This window comes from Taurulus bubalis (assembly GCF_910589615.1).
Source record: "Taurulus bubalis genome assembly, chromosome: 11".
NCBI classification, from domain to species: domain Eukaryota; kingdom Metazoa; phylum Chordata; class Actinopteri; order Perciformes; family Cottidae; genus Taurulus; species Taurulus bubalis.
Window position 1 is genome coordinate 18,298,816 of NC_136599.1, and position 14,099 is coordinate 18,312,914.

Below are 14,099 nucleotides of genomic sequence, written 5' to 3' on the forward strand. Positions count from 1 at the left end.
ACGTAGATATTTGTTTAAATCACTACAACAGTATAAGGGATCAAATTAAAATTGGACATGTGATTTCAGTTTTTGGGGGTTACTATAACAACATGTCACCACATGAAGGTGCCACTTCACTGTGATGCTCAGGCTAGACTACAGACACACTGTGAATACACTGTGCAACATAATGTTTTCTGTCGAGATACATATTATCACATGATGTCAGTTTTTGTGCCGATGTTGTACAGATTCAGATTTTGTAGTTTATGTGCAGATCTTTGTTCTAATGCACATTTAAGATTCACCTCATTGGAGTAATAAATAAAGGCTACTTAGCCCTTTTGTATGCTACCATCTTTTGTCCATGTCTGTATCTTCATGGACACATGAACACTGTACAATTGTTTCCAGTGTAACCTCATCGTAAATAGGAAGGTGGCCATAAGATCATCCGTCTTTATTGGTCCGTCAGGCAAAGAAAGACAAGGCATGTACACAAATCCTACAGACAACCCTTTGAAACAAACTTTTTACAGGAAAATGTTTTAATCTCTTACTACAATAATAATGAAAGATAATCCCCCCCTCCTGTCATTATTAAACTTTGATCAGCACTGTAGTAAGGGATCAAAACATGTTCCTGTATAAAGTTTGTTTCAAAGGGTTGTCTGTTGGATTTGCATATATATATATATATATATATATATATATATATATATATATATATATATATATATATATATATATATATATAATTTATTTATTTATTTATTTGAAAATATGAAATTTCTTTGACATTATTTTTCTTTTCTTTTTTTTCTTTCAACCAACATACTGTTTCAGTGTTTAAATCCATTTCAGTTGAAATTGATGAAAGCAGAACTGGTTAATTGGGTTCTAGATTGGATGAATTAAATGTTTCTCATATACTGCATGTTATCATTTTCCTGTGCTATAGTTATAAACAAAAACTTGATTTTAACAACTTCAGTGTCATGTTTGTTTTACTCCAAATGCTATTAAAGAGGCTGTGCCCTTCAAACAGTACATACTTGTGCCAGCATCATATTTTTCAGATATCAATGGAGGAGATCAGAGCCAAAGGTTTCTCCACTTTTATTTACCCTTGTGTTGTCCTGGGGTCACTTTCACCACAAAAGAAATCTTTTGCGATCAAAATATGTTTTTTATTCATCAAATGTTTTTTTTTCGATACTATGCTCTTCATGATTATAATACATTTGAAGTAATTTGATTGAATTATTGGTGATTTATCAATTTGATAACATCTGTTGTCCTCTGGGGTCAAAAAGACCCTGCAGCACAAAGTGGTGCAACTTGTCACACCATTTGCTTTCCAAAACATATTTAATCTTGGATGTTTGATGTGTGGGGTCAAGCAAAGGTTAGGGCAACAACAGCAATAACAAAAAGCAGGTCTTTTCTCACAGGTGTTGGGCCTTTCCCATTTTAGAGAGAGACAGGCAGCACAATGAGGCGGAAGCACTGTACTGCACAGGAGGCTTGTGAGCAAATTGTTAACCATGTTGTGGAAAAGAATGACCAGGAGGAGATGATGAGGAGGAATGAGGGTCAGAAGAGAAGGAAAATAATGATGAGGTGATAGATCCAACATACAACCACATGCTACTTCTTCCTCTGAAGAAGCCCCCACATCACCCGCTACACAAATGAAAGATGGGTATGAAGTGAAGGAGCATGATGAACATGGTGATGAGGTAGGATCTGAAGCTGAATTGAAAGAAGTGTCAGAAGTGGAGGATTGCACTTATTATGATGGAGAGGAAGAATCAACTGATGTGGAAGAATCGGAGGAAGAGGACCCAGCTAGCTGCGATAGACAATATTTCCAGTCAAAGGATGAAACATTGATCTGGTCTTCCATCCCTCCCAGTGACGGACAACACATGTTGACAGCAGAGAGAGCAGAGAGGGAGACATGCCACCATGGTCCAACCGCATATTCAAGGTCTCATATTGATGACATGAAGTCCACTCTTGACCTGTTTCTGCTCACGCCTATTGAAGAGGTGGTGCTGAACATGACAAACAAGGCGGGGCAACATGTGGAGAAAGATGGATCCAGTGGACCTGCAGGCATATGTGGGTTGGTTGTTTCTCGCTGGTGTGTACCGATCCAGTAAAGAAGCTACAGCAAATGTATGGCATGCCAAGTGCTACCATGACACTCAAGATGTTTCATAAAATCTCAAGATTGATTCGATTTAATGATAAAGACACAAGAGAAGATCGCCGTGCACAAGACAAACTTGCTCCCATTGGAGACGTTTGGGACAAGTGGATGTCTCTCCTGCTGTTGATGTACGATCCAGGCACTGATGTGACTGTGGATGAGCACTTGGTCCCCTTCAAAGGTCGCCATCCATTCAAACAGTACATCCAGTGTAAACCAAGGAAATATGTGATACAAAAATATGGGCAGCATGCGATGCCAGGTCCAGCTATGCAAACCTGCTGGTGCGCAGTCAGAAAACAATCAGGGCATGCAAGTTGTCCGTTACAGAAGTTCTCCGGGGGAAAACAATCACCTGTGACAACTTCTTTACATCACATGCCCTCGTCATGCAGCTGCTGAAAAGAAAGCTTTACATGGTGGGGACAATACGGAGGATTGAGCTGAGCGTCCCCCTGCACTGGTAATCCCACAAGCTTCCTAGCAGTGCATGCTAAAGGTATCTGAGCAGGTGTGCCCCAGACAACTTAAAGGTATGTGAGCAGGTATGCCCCAGACCACATAAAGGTATTTGAGCAGGTGTGCTTCAGACAACTTAAAGGTATGTGAGCAGGTATGCCCCAGACCACATAAAGGTATTTGAGCAGGTGTGCCCTAGACCAGCGGTCCCCAACCCCCGGGCCGCGGCCTGTACCGGTCAGTGGGTCCCTTGGTACCAGGCTGCATAGAAAGAATTTATGGAAGAAAAGTCGGAAAAATGTTTTATTTTGAAAAATGACCGGATACATTCATCTGTGCGTCAAACGTAACCTCTTGACACATGTCAAGAGGTTCCGTGATACGTTACCCCAAAAATTAAACTTGAAAGTCTGTTTCAACTCGGTGTTCTGGATTAAAATCAAGGAAGAGTATCTTGAGATCGCCAAAAAAGCTCTAAAACCCTGCCTCCATTTCAACATCCTGTCTTTGTGAAGCGGGTTTTAATGACGTTCCAGAGTGCACATAAAGGTTTAAGTCACGAGTAGAGTCAGTAGACTGGACATAAACAACAGACGTCGGTGGTCGGTCTTTTTCTCTCGTCACCCCGAGATGGGACCGGCTCGTAGCAGAGAAACAAGCTCAAGGCTCCTGATAATATAAATCCTTATATTCTGCAGATATTCTCCATTACTCTTCATGCCAAAATTATGTTAGCTTTCTATAAAAACATTTATAACATAGGTGTGCTGTTATGTCTGTTTAGAGATTTCCACTCTGTTAAGTAACACACACATAGAGTTATGAACTGATGTAACCCATGTCTGTTAGAGATTTCCAGTCTGTTAAATAATTAACACACATAGTTATGAACTGATATAGTCCATGGTTGGAGCTTCATATTATTGTTTATTACATAATAAATTATGTAAAAAGGGGGATTGATAATATGAATCCTTATATTCTGCAGATATTCTCCATTACTCTTCATGCCTATTAAAGTTCAGGTCAGCGAGGTCAGTATAACACAGCTATGCAGCTGGAGTTGGTTGTGTCTATGAAAGGTCCAGTTCTCAAGGGAAGTCAGTCACACGCCTGCGCACTTCAACACTCACAACTGTTTATCAGTATGTTGACATTAGTGAAGCAGACGGGTCGTTGCACGGTCCAGTCTTGTGAGAAAAGATGAGAACACGGGATTCTCCTCCTCTTGACAGGATAGAGCCAATCAGATGTTAGGACGAGGCGAGACGAACCTGTGACGATAACCTGTGTATGAAAGGCCCCACTTCCGTTTGGGGGGCAGTGGTTCTGGACCCAACCTGCGTGTTGGCTGTACCACTCACTGCTTTTGCAATTGCAGCGCTGAGTACTTTGCTTGTGATCATTTAGTAAATAAATATAGAGAACGAGAGAAGTTGTTGAACTGAGTTCTTCTGGAGGCTACACCAGGCATCCAATAATTAGCACGCATTAACACTCCCACTAATTCGGCGTAATGGTGAGTTGTATCTTTATGCACTTTATAATTGTCTTTAGGCCGGTCGTATCATTTACGTCATATTTATTACGTCATTTTTATTACGTCATATTTTTCGCCCACACCGTGAAGGCCGGTCCGTGAAAATATTGTCTGACACAAAACTGGTCCGTGGCTCTAAAAAGGTTGGGGGCCGCTGCCCTAGACAACTTAAAGGTTTGTGAGCAGGTGTTCCCAAAATCTGTCACACATGTTCTTAGCAACAATTTTTTGTTGGACCAGATATATGTCCTTCTCAACTGTGACAACAAAACCTTTGAACAAAGTTGATGCACAAAGATTTTTGTCTATGTTTTCTTTTTTTTAAAGTTTGATCTTTGATAGTAATGTGGGTTTCTTAACCCTTTTCCGATACCGGTGCTAAACCGATACTTTTAAAACGATACCGGTGCCTAAACGGTGCCTGAACCGATACTTTTTTATTGCCAAGGCAATTTTTTTTTTCAAATTGAACAATATTATGAACTGTTTAAAGTATACTATAGATATAAATAAATAAGTACATACAAAACACTTGACTTCAAACTACAGCTCCGAACTATAAAAATATATATTTAAAAAGGTGGCCTGATGGGACTGGTGCAACAGAACTCAGACACTGTTGGATTCTACAAACTGCTGCTTTACTGGACTACACGTCATCATTAATATCAACTGGAGAGATTTGTTCCAGCAAGCTGAGGATGGACGTTCAAAAGCTTGTGCTCGTGTCTGCAGCGATCTCTGTGTGCGTGCGCTGTGTGTGTGTGAGCGCTTGAAGCCCCGCCCCCTCGAGTCCCGCTCTGCATGCAGGCAGACAGAGAGCAGAGCAGCGAGTGTGCTCTGATCCGCGCTATTTTAATAATCGTTTTTAGCGTGCGGGTACCGCGCTACCTTTTTAGTATCTATATACCGTGCAACTTTACAGAGTAGTGTAAAAAAAAAATATTTAAATCGGCTCAGGCACCGGAAGGAAGCACCGAAATCTGCGTTGCTTTTCGGTCCGGTAGATACCGGACGTGTTGTAGGGTTGGTTCCCAACCCAAGTTACAACTGGCCCTTTGAGTGCAACCATAATGCTGATGTGGTCCAGGGGAAAAATTTGTTTGACACCCCTGATTTAAGAGTAATGGAGGTCACTGTGCTCCTTTCTGGGAACACTCAATGCAGCAGAAATGTTTTTAAATCCTTCTCCACATCTGTGCCTCGATATAATTTTGTCTCTGAGCTCTGGAGGCAGTTCCTTTGACCCCATGGCCGGCTTTTGGCTCCGATAGGTATTGACAGCTGACAGACCACTTGAATGTTCTGTATACTTGGAGACAATGTGATGTTTCATTTATTTTTATTTTTCATGAAATGCAAAAAAATCTACAATCCTGTTTGCACTATAAAGGGTAGAGTGTTCAGAGGGAAACATTATTCAAATGATTTTAGAACAAGGCAACATGAGATGTATAGTAGGTGAAGGTGTTGAATGCACTATCACAGGGACTGTAGTGACAGCTTGGATGATTTTGTCTACTGATTTGTGTATTGTTTGCATTTCTGACAACTCATATGCTCTCCTATTCCATAGCTCACATCAGATGGTAAACAGTCGGCTAACTAGCACAATGAAACACTTCTTGGTTTCTCTGCTTCTCCTGGAAGCTTGTCTGCATGCCTTGGCTCAATGTACTGTTCCAGCCTCAGAGTTTCAGCTGGAAGGAGAATATTTGTTGGCTGGACTTTTTGATGTTCATCATGATAGTTCTGCTGTTGCACAAAACAGACCAGATCCTGTTGACTGCTCCAGGTGAGTCTTACAATATGTCTGAAGGGATATTTTTGTATATTTTCTGAGGTTGAAAATAATGCACGCTTGGTGTTAATAAATGACAGATTACACATTCAAGTTTTGCCTTTGCTTTTAGGTCAGCGGATATAGCTCGTAACAAAGTTTAAGAACAGCCTGCATTATTGACCTCAGTCCTTGTTCCATTATAATCTTGTTTTAGGTGTACGTGTCTGTACTGGCAGTGAATCATGCAACTAATTCTAAAATTATCTCACTTTCCTTCCTCTATCCACAGTAAACCCTTTATTCTGTCAAGTTATCGGAGGTTTCAGTTGATGAGATTCTCTGTAGAGGAAATCAATAACTCCACAAACCTCCTGCCAAATGTATCTCTGGGCTATGATATATTTGACCACTGCTCAGATACACAGAATTTTCCAGGCATTTTTAAACTCCTCTCAGTCGACGGCTTGATCCAACCTTGGGGCGAACCACACAAGAATGTGTCCAAAGTGATGGCAGTGGTCGGCACTTATACAAGCACTCAGGCCATGACTATAGCCCCACTGTTCATGGTGGATCTCATTCCTATGGTACATTTTTTCAGATACATCAAGGAATCAAAAACAGCTTCACATACAATTTTTAAAATTTCAACAGATTTTTAATTGAAAAATAATTTCAATTTCTCTACGACTCCTAAAATATATATGTTCTTATCAATTAATTGTAAAATGTGTTTTAATGTTAAGTCTGATAATTTGTCACTGAAAATCATTGTTTTCCATTTCTCTTGACAGGTCAGTTATGGAGCTGCTAGTTCTGTCTTTTCAAGAAAGCAGAATTTTCCCTCTTTCCTACGAACAGTGCCTCCCAATAAAGATGTCATAGAAGTGATATTTCATATTTTGCAACACTTCAACTGGCGCTGGGTTGCATTCCTTCACATTGATGATGATTATGGAAATGATGGCCGGGATTTGTTCATAAAGAGGATTAAGGACACTGATATTTGCCTGGCATACACCAAAGGCCTCAATCAAAATTATACAGCTCACTCCCAAATATTCAGACAGATCGAGGCACAGAGGATAGGTGTCATTATTGTTTTTGCTCCTGAATGGACTGCTGAAGCTCTCATTGAGTCAGCAATAGAACTAAATATCACCAACAAGGTGTGGATAGCAGGGGACGCATGGTCCTTAAACAAGAAGCTCCCCAAAAAGAAAGGAATCAAAAATATTGGAACTGTAATTGGCGTTTCTGAGCCAAAAGTGACAATACCTGGTTTCAGTGACTTTATCTCTTCTTCCAAAAAGCAGAATTGTGAAAATGCAGAACAAAATCTATTTTATAATCAGGTTTGCAACTGCAGCAGCTTGAGTGCAGAAGAAATTCTCGCTGTGGACCCATCTTTTAACGTTCCTGTTTATTCTGCTGTGTATGCCATCGCTCATGCCTTACACAAGACCTTGCAATGTGAATCAGGCAGATGTAATGGCAATATTACAGTATACCCACATATGGTAGGTATACACATAATCTAACAATACATTTATATATTTGTTACAATAACTATATATATATTATATAATTTGTTCTCACCATCTGATTCTTGTCAATATCTTATGCAATTTCTCTGAACTTTGTGTTCCCACATCAGGTTCTCGCAGAGCTGAAGAAGTCAAACTTTACACTTTTAAACCAAAGTGTTACATTTGATGAGAATGGTGACCCCAACTATGGATCCTATTCAATAGTTTTCTGGAACCAAAGTGGTGATGCAGAGGAGATTGGCTTTTATAATTTACACCCAACGTTCCATTTCATCAACAACACCAAAATTCAGTGGCACACAAAGGAAAAAGTAAGTTGTTTTCCCCTACAACGAATTTATACGCTATATGTTTATTCAAAAACACTTTGTTTGTTTTCCCACTCCTGCAAGGATGTGTGTGTGGATGAGTGCACATGTGCACATTTATTCAGAAAAAACTGTGACAGGGACCAAAAGATAATATCAGAAACATAAACCAATGGTGGTTGTCCATGGTGTCATTTGCAGGGGACATCTAGATGTTATGTTCAGTGTTGATTGCATACTACAAATCCCCATTTAGAACATTTTAAAGCTGTAGGCCTAAATATCGCCACTTATCTATAATTTGCCTCCACTCCGCATGGTGTTATCTTGTGCTTGTCCTTACTTGTCTTTTGAATAATTGTATTGTACAGGAGGTGCCTTCTTCATTGTGTTCCCAAGAATGTGATGTAGGATTTTCAAAAAAGCCAGATGGAATCCACAAATGCTGCTTCAACTGTGAAATCTGTAAGAAGGGAACTTATATCAACAAAACAGGCAAATTATTTTACATGAGAGAAAGAAAATGAGTAAAAGCAGTGCTGTCATTCTGGTCTTGATGTGAGCCAATTTAAGACTTTCAGACTGTATTATGGCTTACTGGGAATCCTCATTGGAAGAGAGACAGAAGCAACATGTGAGCAGCATGTGAGCTTTCTGTCATCCAATCCACGCTGACTCCATCTTCCCTCCTGGGAAGTTGTGTGGACAGCGCATGGCTAACCTGCCTTTACCAGAGTAGTGTCTCTGCACACTGGACACTCTGAGAGGGCGTAGTAACTGTCAAATATTTTTTCAATTTGGTCCTGTCAGCCAAAACCCAGTTTCATCAACCTGAACCACAATCAGTTTTTAATTCAGCAAATCATTATACAGAAATATAAGGAGGTAGGTATACAAACTTCTCATGCTCCATTAATTTGTTCTATACTGTGTAGGCCTATAATGGATTTCAGTTTTGCAGACAAAATAGCTTTTTGCTTCATTTGATTCAACCCAGGAGTTTGGGATAATACAGCAGGCTAACAATACATATTCGTAAGATCGTTATTGTAAAATAACGTTAGCCTTGGGTTTGCAACTTTAAACTGTCTGTATTTCAACTTCTTGAACGTAACAGAATACAGTAACTTTAGCCAATGCTCATTTTAGAAACGCCACCCTTTCTAAAATGTCTTTGTTTAGATTATCAATGGATCATAAACGCTTGTTTCTGCCAGCCTTCATTTTCCCAGAATCATGCCCGGTGGCAGACAGAAATGCATAGCGAAAGTGAAGCTCAATTCTTGGTTAGGCTTGATTTATGCTTGTCGCATCCCTGAGGGTCAGGAGTGTCAGATTGTTAACTGTATGTGCACATCCAACATTTTCTAACTAGGCAGACTCGGATGGGCAACTTTTTACTTTGAGGCACTTTGAGAACGTCAGTTTGCTACAAGGAAAAATCTGCAGAATTTCAAAGATATAAACGTTACCTCGGTATGATTCCACTTCAACTAATGCCCGGCGACCGTTCTTGAAGAAAGTATAAGTAAGGCTTTATTCTCCCAAACACACATTCACGAACAGCAGCAGACACCACAGAAGCATATAGTTCTGTTTATACTGTTTGCTTGGATGACACGTTGCACATATACACAGTAGATCTCTGCGTTACCACCTGTGATGGCCACACTAAATTAACTTCAGGCTACAGTTTTGCTCATGCAGTATCACAAATTAAACGTCGAACACAGCTTCCTGAACTGTTTAATCATTCTTTACCCACAGGGGATTTTTCAAAATTAACCTGAACTTTATTGACACATTATATCTCTCATGTTGAACAGAGGATCCCTACACATGCATCAACTGTAAGGAAACAGAATGGTCTGCACCAGGAAGTACGTCATGTAATCTGCGGGTGTTGGAGTACGTCCAATTCACAGACATCGGGGCTATAGTGATCATGGTCGGAGCCTGGGTCTTGGTGGGCCTCACACTTGCCATGTCCTTTCTCTTTGCCATCAACTACAACACACCTGTTGTCAGATCTGCTGGAGGACCAATGTGCTTCCTAATTTTAGGCTGCCACAGTCTGTGTAGTCTTAGTGTGTTCTTTCACTTTGGTAAACCAACCACTTCCTTTTGTATCTTACGGTTCTTACCATTTCTCTTGTTTTACACGGTTTGTCTCGCATGTTTTGTGGTGCGCTCTTTTCAAATTGTTTACATTTTCAAAATAGCTGCCAAGTTCCCCAAGCTCCATATTTGGTGGATGAAATATCATGGACAATGGCTGGTCATCACTGTGGTATTTGTTACTCAGGCACTCCTTCTTCTTTTTGGCTATACTTTTGCCCCTCCCAAGGCCAATGAAAGACTTGAGTACCCAGACAAAATCATACTTGGTTGTAATAATAATCTCAAAGCAATCTTTGGTCCTGTGGTTTTACTTTTATCTTTGTGCACCCTTTGCTTTATTTTCTCCTACATGGGAAAAGACCTTCCTAAAAATTACAATGAAGCCAAAGCAATAACCTTCTGCATGCTCCTGATAATCCTCACCTGGGTCATCTTTGCCACTGTTCAGCTACTTTACCCTGGCAAGCACATCCAAATGCTTGACGGCCTGGCAGTACTCTTCAATCTCTACTCTTTTCTGTTGTGGTATTTCCTCCCAAAATGTCACATCATCCTTTTTCAATCATACAAAAACACACAGGAGTACTTCCAAGGTCTCATTCTGAATTATACCAAAAACAATTAGCCAGTAGCAGCTTCCAGCAAATATGTGTTCTATAAACACAAGAAGAGCTATTCTTCCGATCTCCTGAATACTTCTTAATTAAATCACAATAATATGTTTTTTTTAAAGAGTAGAAAACCGTAGTATAAATCTGTCCCTGTTTTGTTGTACCCTAATTAGGTTGATTGTTTATATTTGGTTTGTTTTACTCAGGGGTGTAAGAATATTGAACGGAACTATAACAATGTACAGTCAATAACGTTTAAACAAGAGGCTCTCGTAATGTTGTGTTAGCATCACATCCATGCTAAGGGCTCTGTGACACTGTGCACCAGGGCCTTGAACAAAATGCTAACATCAGCATGTATATAGAACATATTCATGATATAGTGCTGCAGGATTAAGGTCTATTTGATGGACAACCCAGAAGTTAGCATTCCCCTGGTTCCCCTGAAAATGAGACAATGTGGTAACTGCAAAACATAACCTCTGAAACAAACAAAACTTTATCAGGGTTCATACACATTCTGACCAATGGATTTTAATGGCTTTTCCACGACTCTAAACCAAATTTCCATGACCAAACATTTCGTGAAATCTGGGTGTAAACATGAAAAAGTGAGAAAATGTAGTATTTAAACTAACAATGAGAATTCCAAAGTGTACAGTAAACCTTAAATAACACAAATGAACGAGGCAATAGTTTGATTAAAAGAATAAACATTTATATAGATGCCTGTATGTATGCGTGCTTATATTTTGAGCGTCTTTCTTTTAAAAGCATATTCATTATTTCAAACTCAGCGTAAATGAACGTCATGAACACATTAATATAACACGTTTCCATGACTTTTGGGATTTTTCCAGATCTGGAAATAACCATTTTAAAATTCCATGACTTTTCCAGGTTTTCCATGACCGTAAGAACCCTGTTTATGATACTTACACATTTTGTTCACCAAGATAGTCTTCACAAATAAACTAGAATAAAAGTAATTTGTAAGCGTAAATGCAATCGCCAGAAGTAAAAAAACTAATGTTAAACAATAAACTACACCGTGTTCGCATGACTTGCGTGATAATGTTTTTCAGTCTTACGTAGCCAGTTGTTAGCAACCGCCTTTTTTAACCAAATCTAAACCAATCCCCCATAAGGGGTCAAACTGAGTGATTGTTATTTTAAACTGTAAATCATAGGTTTATGATTTTTCTTTTTTATAAAAGCCCAAAACAGCTGTACTTTTGTTTGAAAATTCAAATAGCATTCAAATAGCCCAAATGGGCCCAAATGAGACCTCGTCTGAATTTTCTGAACTAAAACCCTCTCTAACTTTGTTCTGCTTCACTTTATCAAAGTCCACCTTTGCAGACCTTACAGCTGCATCATTTCAAAGAAATAATCATCCTGAAAGTGCTTTTTCAGGAAGCTAAAGATATTTGTTTAAGTCACTACAACAGTGTAAGGGATCAAATTAAAATTGGACATGTGATTTCAGTTTTTGGCGGTTACTATAACAACATGTCACCACTTGAAGGTGCCACTTCACTGTGAGGCTTATAGGTTAGACTACAGGCACACTGTGAATGCACTGTGGAACATAATGTTTTCTGTTGAGATACATATTCGGGTGCATAATGTCAGTTTTTGTGCCGATGTTGTTCAGATTTTGTAGTTTGTGCAGAACTTTGTTCTAATGCACATTTAAGATTCACCTCATTGGAGTAATACATAAAGGTTACTTAGCCCTTTTGTATGCTACCATCTTTTCTCTGTCGGTATCAATATGTTTCTGTATCTTCATGGACATATGGAGGCACCATTTTTAGAAATACAATGTGATTATATCTTAATGTAATGCTAGTTGCACTGTTTAATATTTTTCTTTCATATAAATTAAAAAAGATACATATTTGAAATGGGTTGCCCTTAAAACCTCTACCGTCATACCACTTTTGTACTCAGTTATATGAGCACTCGAAAATTGTTTCAAGTGTAACCTGACCGTAAGTGGGAAGGTAGCCATCAGATCATCTGTCTTTATTGGTCCGCCTGGCAAAGAAAGGCATATAACACACAAGGAGTTTCACCCTCGCATCAACAGGTTGCATGAATTCAAACTTTGGTGAGTCTATAGCTCATGTCCTAGCCATCTATCATTGTCCTCCAACGAGTGATGCAAATGATCTCTTTTCAAAGGAACTGTGTGGTCAAAGCTTAAGTCATGCAGAGCTTATTTGTAAGAGGATGTAGCATTTTAGCATAAACCAACGATACCTGGTTGAATTAATGAATACATTTGTGTGCATTTGCTTGTGGCCATGTGCGATTTTACAACCTCATCTGTACTTCATCCCTGTAATCCACACATAATCTCTAGAGTAAAACTTTTACAAGCCACTTAATTAAAAAAAAAAATTTATCAAGGAGTAACCTCCTAATTGTTGGCACACTGATCCTCCAACTACATTAGTTCACCAACTATCCCTGTGAGTAGTCGCTACGTCACCTATATTTAGACTTCCGAGTGCAACCAGTTTCCGAATGGGTACCATTAGGCTCATGTATCTGTGTCAACAAGTGACTGTATGCATAAAACCTTGCCTGACTTTCACACGTTCATGCTAATTATGTGTCCTCTTGAGTACTGGGCCTGCGTGCTAGAGGTACTAAGGTGAAAGAAAAAGCGGCAACAGATAGGTGATAGGGCCAACTGTGACACCAATAGTATAGGTCTTTACATAGCAAAAATATTTGTTTGCTGCTATATTCATGTTGAGAATGTCTTATATAACTTATTTTAATCTCAACCCATGTGACCGGGCCATTTGCTGTAGACTGGGTTTAGATGGGACATACTTGGTTCCCTTCTGAGCAAAGGGGACTGGTCTAGTTAAGCTAAAGTTATTTATCCACCTCTCACGCTTTAAGGTGCAAACAAGACCATGCCGTGGTACAATCGATATTGGCCCTGGGTTAAAGCTGTTTCACACCCTATCAATATGTTCACTACTGTGTCCGTCCTGCTGCAAAGTTTACAGCTGGGATCCTATGACAGCCCCTGTGTACAAGTGTGCAGATGAGGAAAGAGTTTGTAATATTGATGGAAGGAAGAATGAGATGCAACAACTCTGTCCATATCTTCTAGGGTAAATTCCACTTTATCCAGCACCACTGGGTGCCAAGCCTAACTACTTGGACTTCTTCAGGTTTAAGTCTTAGTCAAGGACTGCTAACTACAATTTTGCTAAATGATTAAGTGTCATTCTTTTTGTATTATTTGTATATCTGGGCCCTCTTTATCTAGTTTTGGGATTTGAATCTGTATCTGATCACATTTTAGATCACAATAATGCAGACATACAGAACCTTCTGAAAGGTTCACAAACCTGTTGTGGCTCTATGACAGGGTATTGACTTTACTTTATCTTAATACTGTTAAACTCTGAGTAATCATTACAGAGGCTGTGCAGCTTAAATACTTTTTGCATACTGATTTGTGTATTTTCCTCCAACCAATTACAGGTCTTCATTTA

The 14,099-nt window shown here is 39.4% G+C and overlaps 1 protein-coding gene across 1 annotated transcript; it reads left to right on the forward strand.

Moving 5' to 3' along the window:
* Nucleotides 1–1,676: 1,676 nt before the first annotated feature.
* Nucleotides 1,677–10,586, forward strand: LOC306743329 (taste receptor type 1 member 2-like; the record flags this gene model as incomplete). The annotated part of the gene is made up of 8 exons (XM_079225833.1): nt 1,677–2,109; nt 2,244–2,491; nt 2,596–2,663; nt 6,272–6,569; nt 6,777–7,502; nt 7,640–7,843; nt 8,212–8,335; nt 9,667–10,586. The coding sequence occupies 8 exons, from the start codon at nt 1,677–1,679 to the stop codon at nt 10,584–10,586; spliced, it is 3,021 nt and encodes a 1,006-aa protein (XP_079081959.1).
* Between the last annotated feature and the right edge of the window lie 3,513 nt (nt 10,587–14,099).